Source organism: Quercus suber, unplaced genomic scaffold (genome assembly GCF_002906115.3).
Source record: "Quercus suber isolate HL8 unplaced genomic scaffold, Cork oak 2.0 scaffold_979, whole genome shotgun sequence".
Taxonomy (NCBI): domain Eukaryota; kingdom Viridiplantae; phylum Streptophyta; class Magnoliopsida; order Fagales; family Fagaceae; genus Quercus; species Quercus suber.
In genome coordinates this window covers 120,540-138,553 of record NW_027070394.1, presented here as the reverse complement: position 1 = coordinate 138,553, position 18,014 = coordinate 120,540, and the positions used below count along the sequence as shown (strand labels likewise).

Sequence of the window (18,014 nt, the reverse complement as noted above, 5' to 3'; positions counted from 1 at the left end):
TTTTATCTGTTTCAAGGCACAGCAGAGCTATGTTAGGGACTCAAAAACAGTATCACAAAAGAAACCGAAAACGATTAAAATACAAGGACTCTAAGCCTATGGTTAGTGTGCCTAAATCTAACATGGCCCACCTGGCTTTCCACGCTTAGTCGGGCAGTGATGGCCGTCATGCCATGCACCCGAGACGATCACATAGTCGTCTTTCATCCCTTTGTTGGATTTGGGGAGGCAAGAAATGAGCCTGACCACGTCCGACCGGGATTTTAAGTAGTACCCCGCGTCTTGCTGGCTGTGGCATTCGTACAGATGCACTACATCGAGCCAGGTGAGGCCCAATCCTAGGTGGAGGTTAAGGTGTTCAATGGCCCCTAGAATCCTAAACATGTTGGGCGCGCACTGCCAGGGAGTGATCCTATGGTTTCGGAGATAGCTAGTAGTAATGGGACCCATGGGGATGGTCATCCCCCCTTCTTTGAAGGCGATAAGAGGAATAACTACTTCTCCCGTCTCCCGGTCCGTTAGAATTTTTTCTGGGGGGCAGTACCTCACACCCACGTTGGGGGGAATGTGGTACGTGGACCTAAATGCTTCTAAACGCTCAGGGGTATCCACCATGTATTCGAGTTTTCCCATGATGCTCAGTTGACACTGATGGCCGAAGAGAAAATTAAAAGATTTGGTGAACGATGACTCACCGGGATTAAATCGGAGAGAGGATTTCAGGCTTGTGGGAAGGTTTTTGATGGCTCTCAGGAAGCCTGAAAGCAGCGATTGGGAGTTTTGGACGGAGCGGTGCGTCTGTTCTCTCTGGAGCGTCTGAAGATTCGCGAAGTGAAGAAGAAATAATGTCCTCTGAAGCTTTATACGGGGTCAAACGAGGGGTCAGGGGCACTCCCGCCCAAATTTCGAAGAACAACCTCAGCCGTTGGATCATTTAATCACCGTTGGATAGGAAGGGCGAAGCGTCACCTGGTGCAATTAATGAGGCGCCTGGGGAATAAGGAAGCCGCAGCGACATTAATGAAGCAGCAGTGCCTATACTTATACACGTGTCAATTCAAGTTTGCCTGTTTACAAGCTTTTGCCCCAGGGGAAGTCAAAATCCTACTTTTTCTCTTCGGATGCGTACGAAAAACTACAATTTTGAGGGGCTAATGTGGGGGGAGAAAAACCCAGCCCAGCTTATTCGGCCCAAGGCCCTAAAAGAGGAACATTCTTCATCCGAGGAGATGAAGCCTTCAGTCGGAAGCCCACGCCAATGGGGGATGCCTGGAGACGAACACGTATACCATCCGAGGAGATGCTCATACGTCCGAGCAGTCATGAGTCCTCGGATCCGAAGAGGTTTGATCAAACGCGAGTATGGGAGGTTCAAGTGATCTATTTGACAAGTGTAAGGAGGGAGAGGAACCTCGAACACACATGAAGATAACAGCAACAGGGGAATATCAAGGAGGCGTACTTCAACCACCACATTTAATGCCCTGTACCTACCTTTCTGGCCGCATTTATGTGGACAGGACACCTGAACGGTGCTTTCTCAGCTACCGCCACTCACATAAGGCTAAAGGTGGGATGATGGGACATGTACTCGAGTGGATGCCTGGATGATGAACAAGTGGACGGAGGAGATGTAAGAAGGTAATGCTATATAAGGGAAGGGTACCTCTGATGGAAGGGGAGGGAAAAACAGGAGAGAGAAAGGGTACCTTAGATGGTTGTAGCTCCAGCAATTGTAACCCTTGATTATCAATGAACAACTTCTCTTCGGACAGAGTACTCATATTAGTCCGAGAGCACATTAATTCAACTTCTCTCATTGGTGTTGCTGTTTAATACTGTCATTTTCATTATTTGCCTAGCCCTTTCGCCCACTCTCTACAAAATTTATTGTTTTGGGCTCAGAGGGTTCCAAATCCATACCTCCTTGGGCTTGGGCCGCAAAAACTGACCCTACAGGTTTAATCCCTGTTTACATCAAAAAACTTATTAATATCTTGGTTCGATGATAAAAAATTATCAACAACAGCAGACACTATAGATTGAAATTCTCTAATATATATATATATATAATTGAACATAATTTAATAAAAACTAATATATAATATATAGAGAAATTTAAACATAATTTAATTAGAATTTGCTTACTCTTGGATGACTCTAATCCAATAAATATAGATGAGTTGTAATTTTTCTTTTCAACCGACATGTAATGATCTAATACCCTTTACAATTTTGACATTTGATTAAGGTGCTAATGTCACAAAATAGAATCCTTCTAATTTACATTTTTACTATCATATACTAATACTATTATGTATTATCTTAAATTTGATAGTACGAGTATTATTTTTCCACAAATAGTCAAATACATGCCAGCCTGTTGGAGGTAGCGAATGGTTCGTTGGTTGGCCTTTTGTATTCAAAGACAAAATTCGAATCTACAACATATCTAATCCCACCCACCTCTTTATTACGTAAGGTCAAGGCATCCATATATGTAAATATATATATATATATATATATTTTAATGTCCTACTTTAGAAACAATATACGGAGGCTCCATTGGGCGCGTCTTCTATCGAATACTTCAACATTCATGCATATAGGCGGAGTAATAAGTCACACTTTTTTTTTTTTTTTTTAATGACAAAATTTATAAACAAAATTGGTTGTAACCTTAACTACAAATTCACTCAATAAAATAAATATTACTGCATATTTTGAAAATCTAACTGTTGAATTACATGTTCTTTACACTCTTAATACATATGTCAAATTTTGTATCAATCAGATATTATTTACTATATAATCTATAAACTTATATTTTACGCATAATTTTAAATTACAAAAATTTGAAATTTAAAATTTTATTGACGACATAACTATTAATTTTTAATTTTCTTGAAATTTTGCAAACATGGAAGATATAAGAAGAAGATTTAATCCAATGATGGATTTGTATATTAAGTGAGTTTGTACCTTAAGGTTATAACCAATTTTATAGCTAAAATTTGCCCCTCCTTTTTTTTTTTTAGAAAGTTTTTTTTTTTTTTAAGAAAGTTTCAACCTATGACGTTTACTCCTGATAATCGTTTTTTATCATTAAACCAAGACACCGATCGATTTTTTGGTGTAAGTAAAGTCGAACCTCACATCTATTATTTAACTATCAAAGATTTTATCAGTTAAGTTAACTGGAACTCACTTTTGAGAAAGAGTTATAAATTACTTTCAATTAAGGTATTTTTCGCAGGATATAATATAAGATAATTAATTGGAAATCTTTCGTTCTCTAAGCACCATGCAACAGTCACAAACCCTTTTTTTTTTTTTTTTTTTTTTTTTTTTTTTTGAGGAACGTCACAAACCTTTTTTGGTAAATCAGTCACAACACTCAATGCTAAGCAAACAAGAAAAATTGAGAACAAAAATATAAAACAAAAATTGATAGTATGATATGACCCTGTTAAGTTATAACTTATAATCAAGTTATGAAGGTCTCTCTAAAGCCGCATGATAAAGGCCGGCATGTGTTGAAAATGATATAAATAATGGTATCTAATCTTTATTATTATTTTTTTGTTTTCGATAAAGTAATAATGGTATCTAATCAAACAGTTAAAGAGGCACTTGTATTAGATAATGATGTGACAACAGAAATTTAGAGATATTGTTTAGGGTAGTCATTTTCTTAATTCCCACATGATACCAATTGGCCATTTGTTTTTATTTGATACTTTTTCGAAACATGTCTTTTCTGGAAAGGCAGAGTACAAGGGTTAAACCAAAAGCACCTTATTCAATTAAAAATGTTATAAATTTTGATACACTAATCTATTCTTTCCAACTTCATACTTAGAACTTATAGACAATTGGTGCATGTTTTACAATAGTATTGAACAATATATAATTCTCATAGTTATACTCTAGCATATATATATATATATAATAATTTCCTTCATGATTTGGTCTAGCAATACCCAACTCATCATGTTTTTTGGCCTTAACTTGTTTTATATATCTCTAATTAATTAATTAATTTTTATCTCAACCCACATATTGCACAGGAATCGAAAGCTGCATATATATATATATATATACACACACATATATGCATTGAAGTGGGCTACCCATTTTATGCCCAGGCCTTTCTATTTCAGCATTACAGAGCATATTGAGAAGTCTTTTCTTCATTAAAAAAAGGAAAAAGGAAAAAAAGACAAGTCTTTTCATACATTAGAAGAAGAAGACAACCTATGTTTCAAAATGAGTCTGAGTAAAACCTTTGATCTACCAATCCATAAATTTAAATCACATCAACATATTAGCGGTTGTTAACTACGTGATTGGCCACCTAACTTTAGTCGCTAATCAATTTAAAGCCACTAGTCTAATGCTTGTCCAATTACAAACTTTTGCTGATCAATTCCAATAATCCTAAATTGTTTGTACATTAAGATGTTCATCAATAATTTTCAAATTTCATATCACATAACTTATGACGATGACTTGAAAACTTCATATACAAACCTTATCCCCTAAATTGAATTGTTCTTGAGAATTAATAATCATAAAACATTTCATTTCGGTCCTGTATATATACATATATCATTCATAGATGATTAACTTATATCAACTCATGGTACCGAGGCGGGCCATGTGCTAAAAAGAAGGGTTCATTATTCCCAAACCTTTTCAGAATTTTCTCAAGTTCTATATAGCAATAAAAATAAAGGAAGGTGCAAAAAAAAAAAAAAACAAAAAAAAACCCATAGTTTTATCATTGAAATACATTTAAATGAGACACTTTACAAACCATACTGTAGGGTCAGTTTTTGCGGCCCATGCCCAAGGAAGTATGGATTAGGAGCCCACCGAGCCCAAAACAATAAATTTTGTAGAGAATGGGTGAAAGGGCTAGGCTAATAATGAAAATAACAGTATTAAACAGCAACCACAATGGGAGGATTTGAATTAATGTGTTCTTGGACTAATATGAGTGCTCTGTCCGAAGAGATGCTTTTCATTGATAGTCTAGGGTTACAATTCCTGGAGCTACAATAATCAAATCTCTCTCTTTTTCTTTCTCTTTTCTTTTTTTCCGCCCCCCTATCATCCTCCCTTTCTCCCTTTATATAGTGCTGCCTTCTTACATTTCCTCCGTCCACTTGTTCATCATCCAGGCACCCATTTGAGTGCAAGTCCCATCACCCCACTTTTAGCCGTATGTGAGTGGCGGTAGTTGAGAAAACTCCGTTCAGGGGTCTTATCCACATAAATGCGGCCATGAAGGTAGGTGCAGTGCATTAAATGTGGTGGTTGAAGTATGCCTCCTTGATATTTCTCTGTTCTCGTCACCTTCATGTGTGTCCGAGGTTCCTCTCCCTCTAGACACTTGTCAAACAGATCATTTGAACCTCCCAAGCTCGTGTTGGGTCAAACCTCTTCGGATCCGAGGATTTTGACTACTCGAGCACATGATTACCTCCTCGGATGGCACACGTGCTCGTCTCAAGGCATTTCCCTTTGACGTGGGCCTCTGACTGAAGGTCACACCTCCTCGGACGAAGAGTGTTCCTCATTCAGGGCCTTGGGCCCAATAAGTTGGGTTGGGTTTTTCTCCCCCACACATACTTTTACAAAAATACCTAAAAAAATCCTAATTAAATCCCACTCTTGCTTCTTCTCAAACAAAAATCCCACTCTTGCACCATTAGTCCTCTTAAACGGTGGATTTACTTCTCTCTCTCTCTCTCTCTCGGGGTAGGATTTTGTTTTGATTCTACTGTTAAGAGGACTAATGGTGTGGGGGATTTGTTTTGTTTTTTGTTTTGTTTTTTTTTTTTTTTTGGGTACATTTATGAAAGTTTGGGGTTCAACATGTCCCATTTAAAAGTGTAGGGTTTAATGTATACAACATATTAAACTATGGGGTTTTTCATATACTTTACCTGAATATATATATATATATATATATATATAAGGGCCTCTTGGCCTAGCTATATGAATTAATCATTGATAGAATTTTCAAGCTTGAAAGTAGGATTTCATCTTCAAGGCCAAGGTATGAACCAAAAAAATTTCACATTCAAGAATATGAAATATAATAAGATTTAAAACTATATAAATATATGAAAATCAAACTAGCATCTATACATTATTTTTACGGTGGGGGGAGGGGGGGCATTTATTTATTATTAACATATTACAAAGATAGTGGGTTATAGTTAATTTAACTCGCACTGTCTCTTATCGAATAAGAGACTTGGATTCAAATCCTAGCTATATCAAAAAATAAGTGGTGTCTTGGCTTAATAATAAAAAGCAATCATCATGAAGTTGATGTCAAATCTTAAATTCAATCCTATCTAAAAGAAAGAAGCAGTGAAAATAAAAGAAAAGAGACAAATCAATTTTTTTATTAATACTTTTTTGCTTAATCATCTATCAAAATGGAGCCCATGTTCTTTTAATTATATATGATATTATTGAGTTTGTATTAAATTTCGTATCAATTTATTTTTTAATATACAAATCATTTTTCATTTTTTTTGTGAAGTTCTAGTTTTAACAATATTCATGGTGATGAAGTCAAATATTGAAGTTGATTTTCATCATCTACGAATCAAATAAAGAATATATTTATTATATCATTATATGTCTAATGTTTTTCTAACTAAGATACTAATTAAAGTTCCTAAGTAAAAAGGAAGGCCCAAGTCTACAAACAAAACTTCAATCAAAACTATTCAGTCTCAGTTGCTTAGCATTGTGTTCTATAATATGTCTAATAGTCCTCTAATGTGTTGCTAAGTAAAAAACAGCACCCAAATGAATTGTTAGAAGAGGTTTCTCTTCTATTTAAATCCTCAATTTCTTTCAAAATTTTAACTAGGTGTGAGACATGTGAAATTTAAAAAATTCTACAGTCTTAAAAAATCATATAAACCACACAAAATTAAATAAACATCACATGTCTCACATTTAGCAAAATTTGAAAATAATGCAATGACTTAAATAAGAGGAGATCTTTAGCCCGAATGGTTTAGGTAGAGGCAGTTTGCAATACGCACATAAATCCCAAAGTTTCAGATTTGGATCCAAAACAACAACAAAAATCCAAGTGCTAAATACTTAATTTTTTTTATAAGTCAAACATAATAATTAGAGTATAAAAAAATTAAGCAAGTTTATAAAAAAAAAAAATTTAATATTTGTAGCATTTAGAGATTTATTACGTACGTAAATGATTTTTTTTCTTTTAAAAAAAAAAAATATATTGGGAGGTCATAAGAATGGGCTAGATGAGTATTTTAATTTTTTGAATTTGTAGAGAAATTTTCAATTTTGGGAACCAATTCTTTTGTCAGAATATATATATATATATATATTTATATATTTTAGGAGGGCCATGGCCCCCACTTAGTCCATGAGTGATTCCATTCTTTAGCTTTCCAGTCAAACAATTATGAATGATACATGTGTTTATACCGAATTTTCTAGAGTATGAATTAAGCCCGGTCAAAATATTTTTAGGGAGCTGGATTCTAAGAAAAAAAATCTAATATGGTCATTTAAAAATTTTCAAAGTAAGCTTGACTTGCGAAGATGCCCTATTTTTTAAAGAAAATTTTTATACTATTTCATGTACAATTCCTCTCATATGAATAATAAGCCACACCATAAATTTAATTAGAAGAATTAACTATCATGTGACCCATAAAATAAATAAATAAATAAATAAATAAAAACTATTATATAAAAAGAGTGAATATGACATTATTTTATAATTTTTTTTTTTTAATAAATTTCATAATGTCTGCGTGTGCATGGATATTGATATCGATTCTATCAACAATGCCTTTTCTTGCAATTAATACATAGCAATAGTAGAGACTAGGGAGAGATTGATGATTAAAGTAGAATCCACTAAGAATTTTTTTTTTTTTTTTTATGGGAAAGAATTTTTTGTTGTATGTATAACATATAGCTTTTTATTTATGTAAAATTTAAGTATAGTTCGTTAAGTGTTATATCTTACTTTCTTCAATTAAGATTTATCATGATTTGAATTAATCAATTAATCATATGGTTGAATTTAAATATTAAGAAGAAGAAGAAGAAGAAGAAGAAGAAGAAGATAACATTAGTTTTGTTGTATTGATTAATACTACTATGTAATGATTTTATTTGTTTTACCCTTTTGTTTGCAGAGTTACTCACGAGCAATGATGAATATCACTTTAGGCAAACATTGCCTTTTTAGCATTGGCTTTAGACATTCTGTGCGATATATATCATACAATACTCCATCGGATTCCCAAAAAAACAAAGGTCGGAAATATACAAATTTTTTTTCATGAATTTTCTTCCTCCATTTTGACAATTAAACCAAGCACAAAAAATCAAAATGATAGCTGCCACTGCTTCTTCCATTCAGTTTCTACCATTGATTTTGTGTTTTGAGCAACTGGTACACGTAATGAACCCTGCTTAAGACACGTTACAAGTTAAACTTGCATTTTCCTTTGATTAGGTATAGAATAAAAGCACTAAGTACAGCGTCGCCATCTTAATTAGCTTATTATAAATTTACTTTCTGATCCGATTAAATTATCATCATTAGTTTAGAAAGAAAGAAAGAATTCAGAGGATCTAGAAGAACGTAATGGAAAGAGTCAACCAGAGGAATTAATGGTGGGATTTAAGCTGAATGTCCTTAACAACTCTGTGACCTATTCTGTGCTCACCGGCCTTTAATGCTCGTGCACATGGAGGGGTCTTCTTTCTGAATTTTTTTTAATTCAATGGCCTGCAAGATGTTGGAGATGAATTAATATTTAAACCTATCAATATACTTTTCTTTTTACAGCTGCTGTTTATATATACTTTGTATATCGTTTGCTTTGAGGGTACAAGGAACTTACATGCTTTCAAATTCTGTTTTTGATTCGCAATACCCACTTGAATAATATTGCATAACTCTTAAATAATTTACACATCCATTACCATATTGTTTAAAATAAACTTAATTAGTGTATCTCCTATGGTGGGGTCAATGCATTGTGCTAAGATGAGTTGTAGTTAGTAAAAAGAATAAAAGGGAACAAAATGAAACCGGCGTTATCGATTAGCTGCTGGCATCCTATGGGTACTGATTTTCTTACTTTATATAGGAAGAAACAAAAGATGCTAGATATACAACAAATTTTATTAAATAAAGTTTGTAAACCAATAGCCAAAAGCTTTGTATCTTCTAGTGTTGTCAATAAAAATATATAGAATTCAAATTCTGTTTCTCCAATGTAACTATTGAATTATATATATATATATATATAAAGTTTTATAAACCAATATCACTAACCTTACTAGAACAATTTAAACATTCATTTATTAGGTTATTAAGGTCCATCGATTACATTCAGAATACATCAATTTGTAAACATGTTGCAGTAAAATATGTAATAATTTTAACATTTTTTTGATTTTTTAGTGATTAATAACACATGGTAAAATTTGGAATATTCCCATCATCACTCAAGCAAAAAGAGCCACGTCACTGGAACTTACATAATTGCTTAACACATTTACATAACATTATAATGCGCCAACAGAAAGGGTTTCATCACCCATTCTTCTTCTTCTTCTTCTTCTTACTATTCTGAATAATGCTTTTCCTACCTCATTTTGGTACCTTCTTTAACATTAATACCATGTCTATGACAGTTTTGGACGCTTAGGGATATCTTTGGATTGAAATGACTTTTAACTAAACTTACTATACAATATAATTTGCTCCACCATTATAGGCTAGATATGCAAGACCAAGTCCAACCAAAGCTCTTGTAGTCCATGTATGATGAAAAAGAACTCCTTTGAGAATTTTGAACCTGGTTCAGCTTACTAATAACATATTCTCTAGTCTGTTACTTCTCCATCTTTTATATTTTTTATGCCTTCTGTAATTATTTTGTTTATGTAATACTTTGTAATATCTACCCTCAAAAAGAACCTCATGAATAAGTACTGTTGCTAATGAAAATGATATCCACATGCTTTGAGATGCATTGTCTCAGTTTGTTCTTGTATATAGATAAAGTCATAAAACGCACAAGATATATACATGGACAAGATTTAGTTTAATTTACAGATGATGAGAGATGAGTTTAAAACTCAATACAAGCAATAAAATATTGGCAGGAAGTTTCCTTGTTCATTTTCATAAGGTGTTTTCCAAGGAAGACATGAGAGAGAGAGAGAGAGAGAGAGAGAGAGAGTGAGAGAGATGTTCTAATAACAATGAAATTATCCAAAATAGTTCACTAACTTGGACAAAGGAACCAAGCACAGCCCCCTGTTCCTTAAATCTGTACAGTCATTAATATTCTTTCCACTATAGTTTACCTCACTTCTTTCATCTGCCTGCAGTTCTGGATAATGCTCTAAAGTATCTCCCTTTCCCTAAAAAATCATCACAACCACAAAATACATATTTAGCTTCTAACATCAAACCAATCTTAGTCCTTAGTGTTTTTTTTTTTTAATCTAAAAATAAAAAAGAAAATATCACCAGAGAACTAATAATATGATCATCTACCTTTCTTGGATGCATAATTACTGGGCTCAAATCACTAACCTATTCACAAAGATTGATAAGGAAAATATTAGCAAAAGAAAAAGATGTAAAAGAAGAGAGAGAGAATCACAATAAGAGGAAAGAAAATAGAAGTTGACAAGATGGTTCATATATATATCTGACCTTGGGACTACTAACTGGAGAGCTAGCAGTATCCTCCAAAGAATCATCAACAGAAATGATTTTGGTCCTTGTTTTCTTAGGAAGCTTTAAATTGTTATGGGATTTTTTCCATAAGGCACAAGAATCAGCATCAGAGACCAAAGAAGAGTTATCAAGACAAGAAGAGAAACTATGTTCTCTATAATTTGAGAAATCTTCAAAGTATTTAGTCCACCCACTCTCCTCAGGGACACAGTCTGTGGTTCCTTTACAGGCCACAGCTTTGGTATTATTCATACATGAATTATAAGAGTTCTCCATCAATCTAACAAGAACAAAAATAAATAAAAAGAGAGATAGACTAGATTTTTTTTGCCAGGGAGTTAAGAAGCCTTTTGTAAAGAAAGAAGGATTTATAACACACACAAAAAGAAGAAGATTAAAGAATGGAGAAAAGAAAAAGTAACCCATATTGTAGAATCTTTATGTGGGCCATGTGAGAGAGTGAAGGAAGTTAATCAGCGGTTAACAGAATACCAAGGCTATAGAGAGAGAGAGAGAGAGAGAGAGAGAGAGAGAGAGAGAGAGAGAGAGAGAAGGTGCAAGAAAAACAATATATCAAATAATAGAAGGAGAGGGTTGACCTTTGTGGTTCAGAGGGGAGGGGATTTTCACACAGCATTGGCAGCTTGTTTCTCTGTTAGGACTTAGGACTTACCTTTCAACCATATCAATAAATGAGTCAATAAGAATAACAAATAAATGACTTGAATAATTTGGGAGGAGTTATACGATCACAAATTATTCTACAATGTTTTTGTCATAATTCTGACGTGGTAGACTGTGAGTAGTTAACTATGGTTTATACATGAATTCATTATTTTTTCTTTACCAATCACACTTTGTCACATTACAATTGTAATAAGAAATTGTAAAAGATTTTGTGGTCCTAAACTTTTTCTTATTTCAGCAACCCTTAGCGGCTTTACCTGAGTACTGATTCAATGTTAGTTCCACGTAGGGCCAGATTAGAAAAGCTCAAGTTGGCTTAATTTGCAAATCAGAATTTCCAAAGTAAGTTGGACTTAGGGTAGTAGGGAATGTATATACTTGCTCCAATTTTTTATGTGTTTCATTTTATGCTCCACTAATTATAATATGTTATATGTCTTATTTTTTTTTCTTAACTTTAGTTATTTTATAAAGAAAATAGAATAGGTGATAAGTTGTAATCGGTGAAATATAAAATAAAATGCAAAAGTGAGATAGAGGGTTTTTATATGATTAATAGGACTTGATAAACTTCTTCAACACAGAACATTTATACATTACATGCTACTAAACATGCTAGGCAACAAACTAGCTTAAGGATTCTGGGAATTAACCTCAGGTGCCTATATATATATCCTCTTTGGTTGGTGCTCAAAATAAAGGAATTCATGTTCTCTGATATTATGGTAGTTATAATTGCAGCATTTTATCTTAGTGAAAGATATGATAGGAGGTAAGATGGGATTGTTAAGAGTATAATGTAGTTTGAAGATAATTGGATAGATAATGATAGGGATTTGTTTTACTTATTCAAACAAATTATTTTGGATAGAGACCAATTATGATTAGTTTTATTGATAGATTATACTAGGAAGTTAGTATTTATTGTTTTATCTAATTGAAAGCTAGTTTTGTATAAATTTAAATGTTGACAATAAATAAAGAATAGTCATGATTTTCTAAGTTACTAAGTGTTAGCTAGTCTAACTTGGAGGTATGTACTCCCTCAAAGTAGTCATTTTATCTAATTAGGAAGTACTTCTGGCTAGTCTTGATTCCCAAGAAGCAACCAATAAAAAAGTATTAGGTCCAGAACAATTGTTATAAGCTAAGGTTAGCATTCTGGCTTCAGGACAAAAAATATTCTGAGAGATGTAACAAATGATCATCGCAATGCATTCCCGCCTTAATCAACTTGCAGGTAACCAAAGTCCAAATCATACAAAATGCTACCAAAGTTGTGATCACGCAAAAAGCTCGCACAACCGAGGTGAGAAGGAGAGGTCCAACCATCGAACCAACCAAGAACTAATGAGTTTGAATTGTGCTATCATTCAAAGGTAGTAAAACTCAAGAGCCGTGCAACTTAAAAACCAAAAAAAAAAAAAATTAAAAATTAAAAATTAAAAAAAAAAAAAAAAAAACTTGAAGAAGGCAGGAAAGGAAAGTTGTGCAACTTAAAAACCAAAAAAAAAAAAAATTAAAAATTAAAAATTAAAAAAAAAAAAAAAAAAACTTGAAGAAGGCAGGAAAGGAAAGTAGATCACATCTAAACGACTAAATTGTAATTTACGCCCTCAAAGTTTGGAGTAATTTTGATTTTGACCCTAACGTATTAAATTTTGGATCCATACACCTAACATTACTTATCATTTGGATTAATAATTCTATCAATGTTCCATAATGAAGTGTCTTTTAAGTGCCAACTAAGCTCAAAATGACGTTGTTTTTCCTTTCAAAACTAAGTTGCATCATGATCCCAATTAATGCCATGTTAGATATTATTTTGACTAAATTTCAATTTACAACCTTAAAGCTTTTGGTAATTTTGATTTTTCACCCTAAAGTTTCAAATATAAAATCCATAAAACTTCGTCATTTTGAGTTAAGGTGTCACTTAATAGACACCTATCATGGTGCATGGACGAAATGACTTAAATCCAAATGATATATAACATTAGGAGTATAGATCCCAATTCTGAAAATTAAGAAGAAAAAATCAAAACTACCATAAACTTTAAGGGTGTAAATTTCAATGTAGTCAATGTTATCGCCACTCACCGTGGTGATGCTTGCGCGTGTCCGCAGAAAGTTTTGCAGGCCCAGGAGCTCGGGTGCTGTGGAGAAAGGTATACCTTTGGTGTGTGACTGGAAAATGAGTCAATTTTAATTGAGTTACCAAAGGTAAGTGAAGTCGCCATCAATCATTGGGTTTTTCTAAGGTGTGATTGGTCACTTAACTCTATTTGATTTTATTACCAATCCTACGCTAAGAAAAATGTTGTTTTTCCTAAACTAATATGAATGGATAAAAAATCTTGATTCTTGAGTTTGCAAGTCTAGTTATGTGTGGGGAAAGTGTTAGGCACCCCACAATGCATATCCGTAGGTAGTCTTTTGCTTTGATATAATCTTAATCTTCGGACATTAACAATTAAAAACGAGCTTTTGGCATTAGCTTTCAAGGCTTAAACGGAATTGGGCTTTAAGGTTTGGTTTCGAAAAGGGTGTGGTCTTGATCGATGCTTCTCTAGTGTGTTTGGAATTAGTGCCAAATTTCCACGATGAAAATCCGGTAGCATTTCGCCTGATTTTCATGGTAGAAATTCTGCAGCGCTTCACCTTAGGTGCGTCATAACACACAAAATACTATTATCACCAGGCTTTCGTTGTGAGAATATGGCAATGGAGGTGCCCTATTTTCGTGGCAAAAATCCAGTAGAGTTTCGCTTTTGGTGCGTTATGGCACACCGGTAGGGTTTCGTGGCTATGTATGTGGTGCGTACCAACATGCTTATGCTAGGACGAGTTAGAGCCCCTCAAAGCATCAAGTGTATTGATGCATGTCGCATACACAAGGAAATCAATGTCACTCAGGTGACATGGATCGAGACAATCACACCACGATGATCACTTACACAATATAGTGTGAATATGCACCTACAACAATTGTCTTGAGCACATACCCACACTACAAGGTCAAGAGCACTTGTGACTAGAGAGGGTTGCTCACTTAGCCACAAGAGTCCATCATACAAAGTGCACGATTAGTTACACATATAAGCATATATAGATATACATACATCATGCACAATGCTATAACACAGAGTAGGAAAGTAAAGCAGACATTGTCAACGTTCCAAGGGTATGGCCTAGCAAGGTACAAGAAATATAAATTAGACATTACCATACCCAAGGAAAAAGGCCCAAGCAAAGCACAGGAAAGATAAAAGGTACAAGGAAAAGAGACCCTAATACATGATTCTAGAGAAAAGGCTAAGAGAAAGAAAGAACCACTTGAGGAAGCTAGGCCTCCTTGCCATCAAGCAAAATTCCTAAAAAACTCGGGGTCTCGTGTATTAAAGACTAGTGTGAACCCGCACAAGATAGTAGGAATTAGGCTTGATGACATAAGCAAGCACAAGGACTCATGCATAAACATATAGGCAAGCGTGCAAAGATGCAAAGAAACAAAGAGAGCCAAACGGATGGCACAAAGCAAGCAAGGCAAGCATATCATCTCACAGAGCGGAGAAAGGTATGCATCAAGCAAACCAACATCACGAAGATGTGTTTCACAAATGGTCTCACCCAAATAAGCCACAAGCATGACGGATGCAACCACACAAGCAAATGGCCCCAAAGACCAACAAGCACAAGCCCACAGAGGGCACCAAGCATGGCAAAATCTAGATCTAGGCATGCAAACATGGATATAAAGCATATAAGCAAGCACATGCATAAAGGAAATGATCCAAATCCTTTAATGTAGGCCTAGACCACAAGATCTAGATCTACACCCTACCTAAGGGCCAAAACACAAGAAAAAGCATAACAAGAGATTAAAAAAAAAAAAAAAAAAGGCACAAGGCATAGCATCCAACATGTAGATCTAGACACAAAGGCATGGCAAGAAGCACATCAACATGTAAATCTAGTTATAAACATGGCAAGGAGCACATCAACATATAGATCTAGGCATAAACATGACAAAAAGCACCTAGGCATATAGATCTAAGCACAAACATGGCAAAAAGCACCTAGGCATATCGATCTAAGCACAAACATAGTATTTAGGCATATCATAGCCCAAGAAGGCTAGACCAACATAATCAAAGTAATAAAACATGTTTGAAAGCAAGGAGACATGTTAGGAAACCTATAAAACATGCTAGGAAGTAAGATAAAGCAAGAGATATATTATGGAAAGAAATAAAGCATATTATAAAACAAGATAAAGCAAATGGTGTAGATAGTAGCTAAAAAGCTACATCTACACCCTTAAAACCTCAAATCCAAGGTCCTAAGACCAGGGAGAGGAAAAAAGAGTACAAGAACACTGCCTTTTGATTGTTGAGAAAAGAGAGAAATCAAAAGTTTTTGGATGTGTTTGGAATAGAATTTAGAGAGGAAAAGAGAGAGAATCTGCCTAGAAAAATGCTTTGAAATGCTAAAATCATTTTTTTTTCTAGGGGGGGTCAAGGGTATTTATAGAATTTTTATGACGGTTCAACTTCTAGCTGTCGGGTCTAATGTTGACATTAGCAACTTTGACTTTTCCTAGTTCTGAATTTGATCACATATTTGTATGTCTTCCCAAACTACGATTGAGCTAATCTTGATGTCATTGGAAAGATTTGGATGTCTAGTTTCCATAACAATAAATAAAATGAAATTCCAACGGTTGGATCAAAGGTTCTGGTCTCAAGAAACAAGTTGACGCGTCCAGGACGGTTTTCAAGATACCTCAACTATTTTAACTCCAATTTTGACCCATGAATATTCGTTGGAAAAAGGAATTCAATAATATTTACAATGACGTTGGTTTCAACTTGTTTTGATAGTCAGATCAAAATTAGCGTTTTTAGGGCCCTCGAAAGTCAACCTTGGGTCAAACTTGATGAAAATCTTTGAGCAACTCGTGTTTGATGTAAAAGCATAAAAAATGTTGTTTTGTGATGGGTTTGACCAACTTTGACTTTCGGTCAACCTAAGGTTGACTAGGGGCATTTTGGTCAATTTTACTTGAAATGGCACTTCGAGTGATCCAATGCTTGAACAGGTTGTGTCATTTCAATCTAAATGTTTCCCCAGTCCCGTGGAGAAAAAGTTAATATTTTTGAAATTTTGGAGTCCGGCACACAAATCGAAGACAAACAAAATACGATATCTACAAATGTAAAAGGCCTACATTTAAGAAAATGATAAATATTTTGTGTCATAAGAAGAAGAATAAGAAGAAAACTCTTGAGGACAAGGATGCTTTCTAGAGGCGGAAAGTGTGATGAGTCTAATGTATTTTGAAAATTATTGCATATATAATGATAGGGATATCTTTTATTGATTCAAATAAATTAGCTTAGATTAGGATGAATTATGATTAGTTTTATTTGATAAATTGTATGAAGTTAGTATTATCCTTTTATCTATGAAAGCCAGTCTTGTATAAATTCAAACGTTGATAATGAATAAAGAATTATCATGATTTTCTAAGTTATATAGCGTTAGCTAGTTTAACTTGGAGGTTTGGACTCCTTAAAGTAGTTCATTTATCAAATTAAGAGGCCTTTGTTCTCTCAAGGCAACTAACAAAAGAATTGGTTCCATAATAGAGCAGTTGGTCAGATGTTCTATGGATTATCAATTTAGTATGGTTTCCTCCTTACGAAAATGTTAAAAAACAAGTTTATGTTCAGAAATCACAAATCTACTTCCTAATTCATAAAGGGAGGACCTCATTATTTCTTCACCAATAGCAATGTCATAAGCAGAAACAGATTTATTCTACATGCAATGAAATAAGTTTTTAAATTATCATTTTTTAATCAATTTTAATTCTTTGTCAAATTAGCAATCTAATAAGGTATTTATAATTCTGTTATTTCTTTCGGTATGTCGATATTGTGTAGATGTGGACTTATTGGGTCAATTGGCTTATGGGTTGACCCGCATTTTTTCATATAATTTTTTCTTTTTTGAAACGTGTATTTGCCACTTGGTAAGTAATGTAACAAATTACTTGGTGTGAAACACATTAATTTTTAAATTTACCCATATCAAAAAGAACTTAGATCCCATCACCAATAATAAAAAAAATAAAAATAAAACCCTTAGATCAACATTTGATACTGTAATAAAAAATATATACAAACCCCAACATTGCTAACTAAAGAAAACCACTAACACTAAAAAGCACTTGCAGCTCTACTTGTATGTGAGGGTGGTCTAGGACCACCCTCACTTGTCAAAATATATATATATATATATAAATAAATAAATTATTCAGGCAAACAAAAATTTACATAAATAATTATTTTAAACTAATATGTTCTGTGACTATCATGACTTGAAAAAAATGTATATATATATATACTTTTAAATATATATTATATACTAAATTAATCTATTTTGACCACCCTAATAAAAATGTTGAACACTTTTACTTGAGAATCGTAAGAATTTTAGTTCAATAAATTTAAGAGTAATGCCTGAGCATATTATT

At 33.7% G+C, this 18,014-nt stretch overlaps 1 protein-coding gene across 1 annotated transcript; it reads right to left on the bottom strand.

Moving 5' to 3' along the window:
• Nucleotides 1–10,097: 10,097 nt before the first annotated feature.
• Nucleotides 10,098–11,312, bottom strand: LOC111988393 (vascular-related unknown protein 4). Its single transcript, XM_024020182.2, has 3 exons — nucleotides 10,763–11,312; nucleotides 10,601–10,639; nucleotides 10,098–10,464 (listed from the first exon to the last, which is right to left on the bottom strand). Exons 1-3 carry the CDS (start codon nucleotides 11,210–11,212, stop codon nucleotides 10,309–10,311), a joined length of 645 nt encoding a protein of 214 aa, XP_023875950.2. The 5' UTR covers nucleotides 11,213–11,312; the 3' UTR covers nucleotides 10,098–10,308.
• Nucleotides 11,313–18,014: the final 6,702 nt, after the last annotated feature.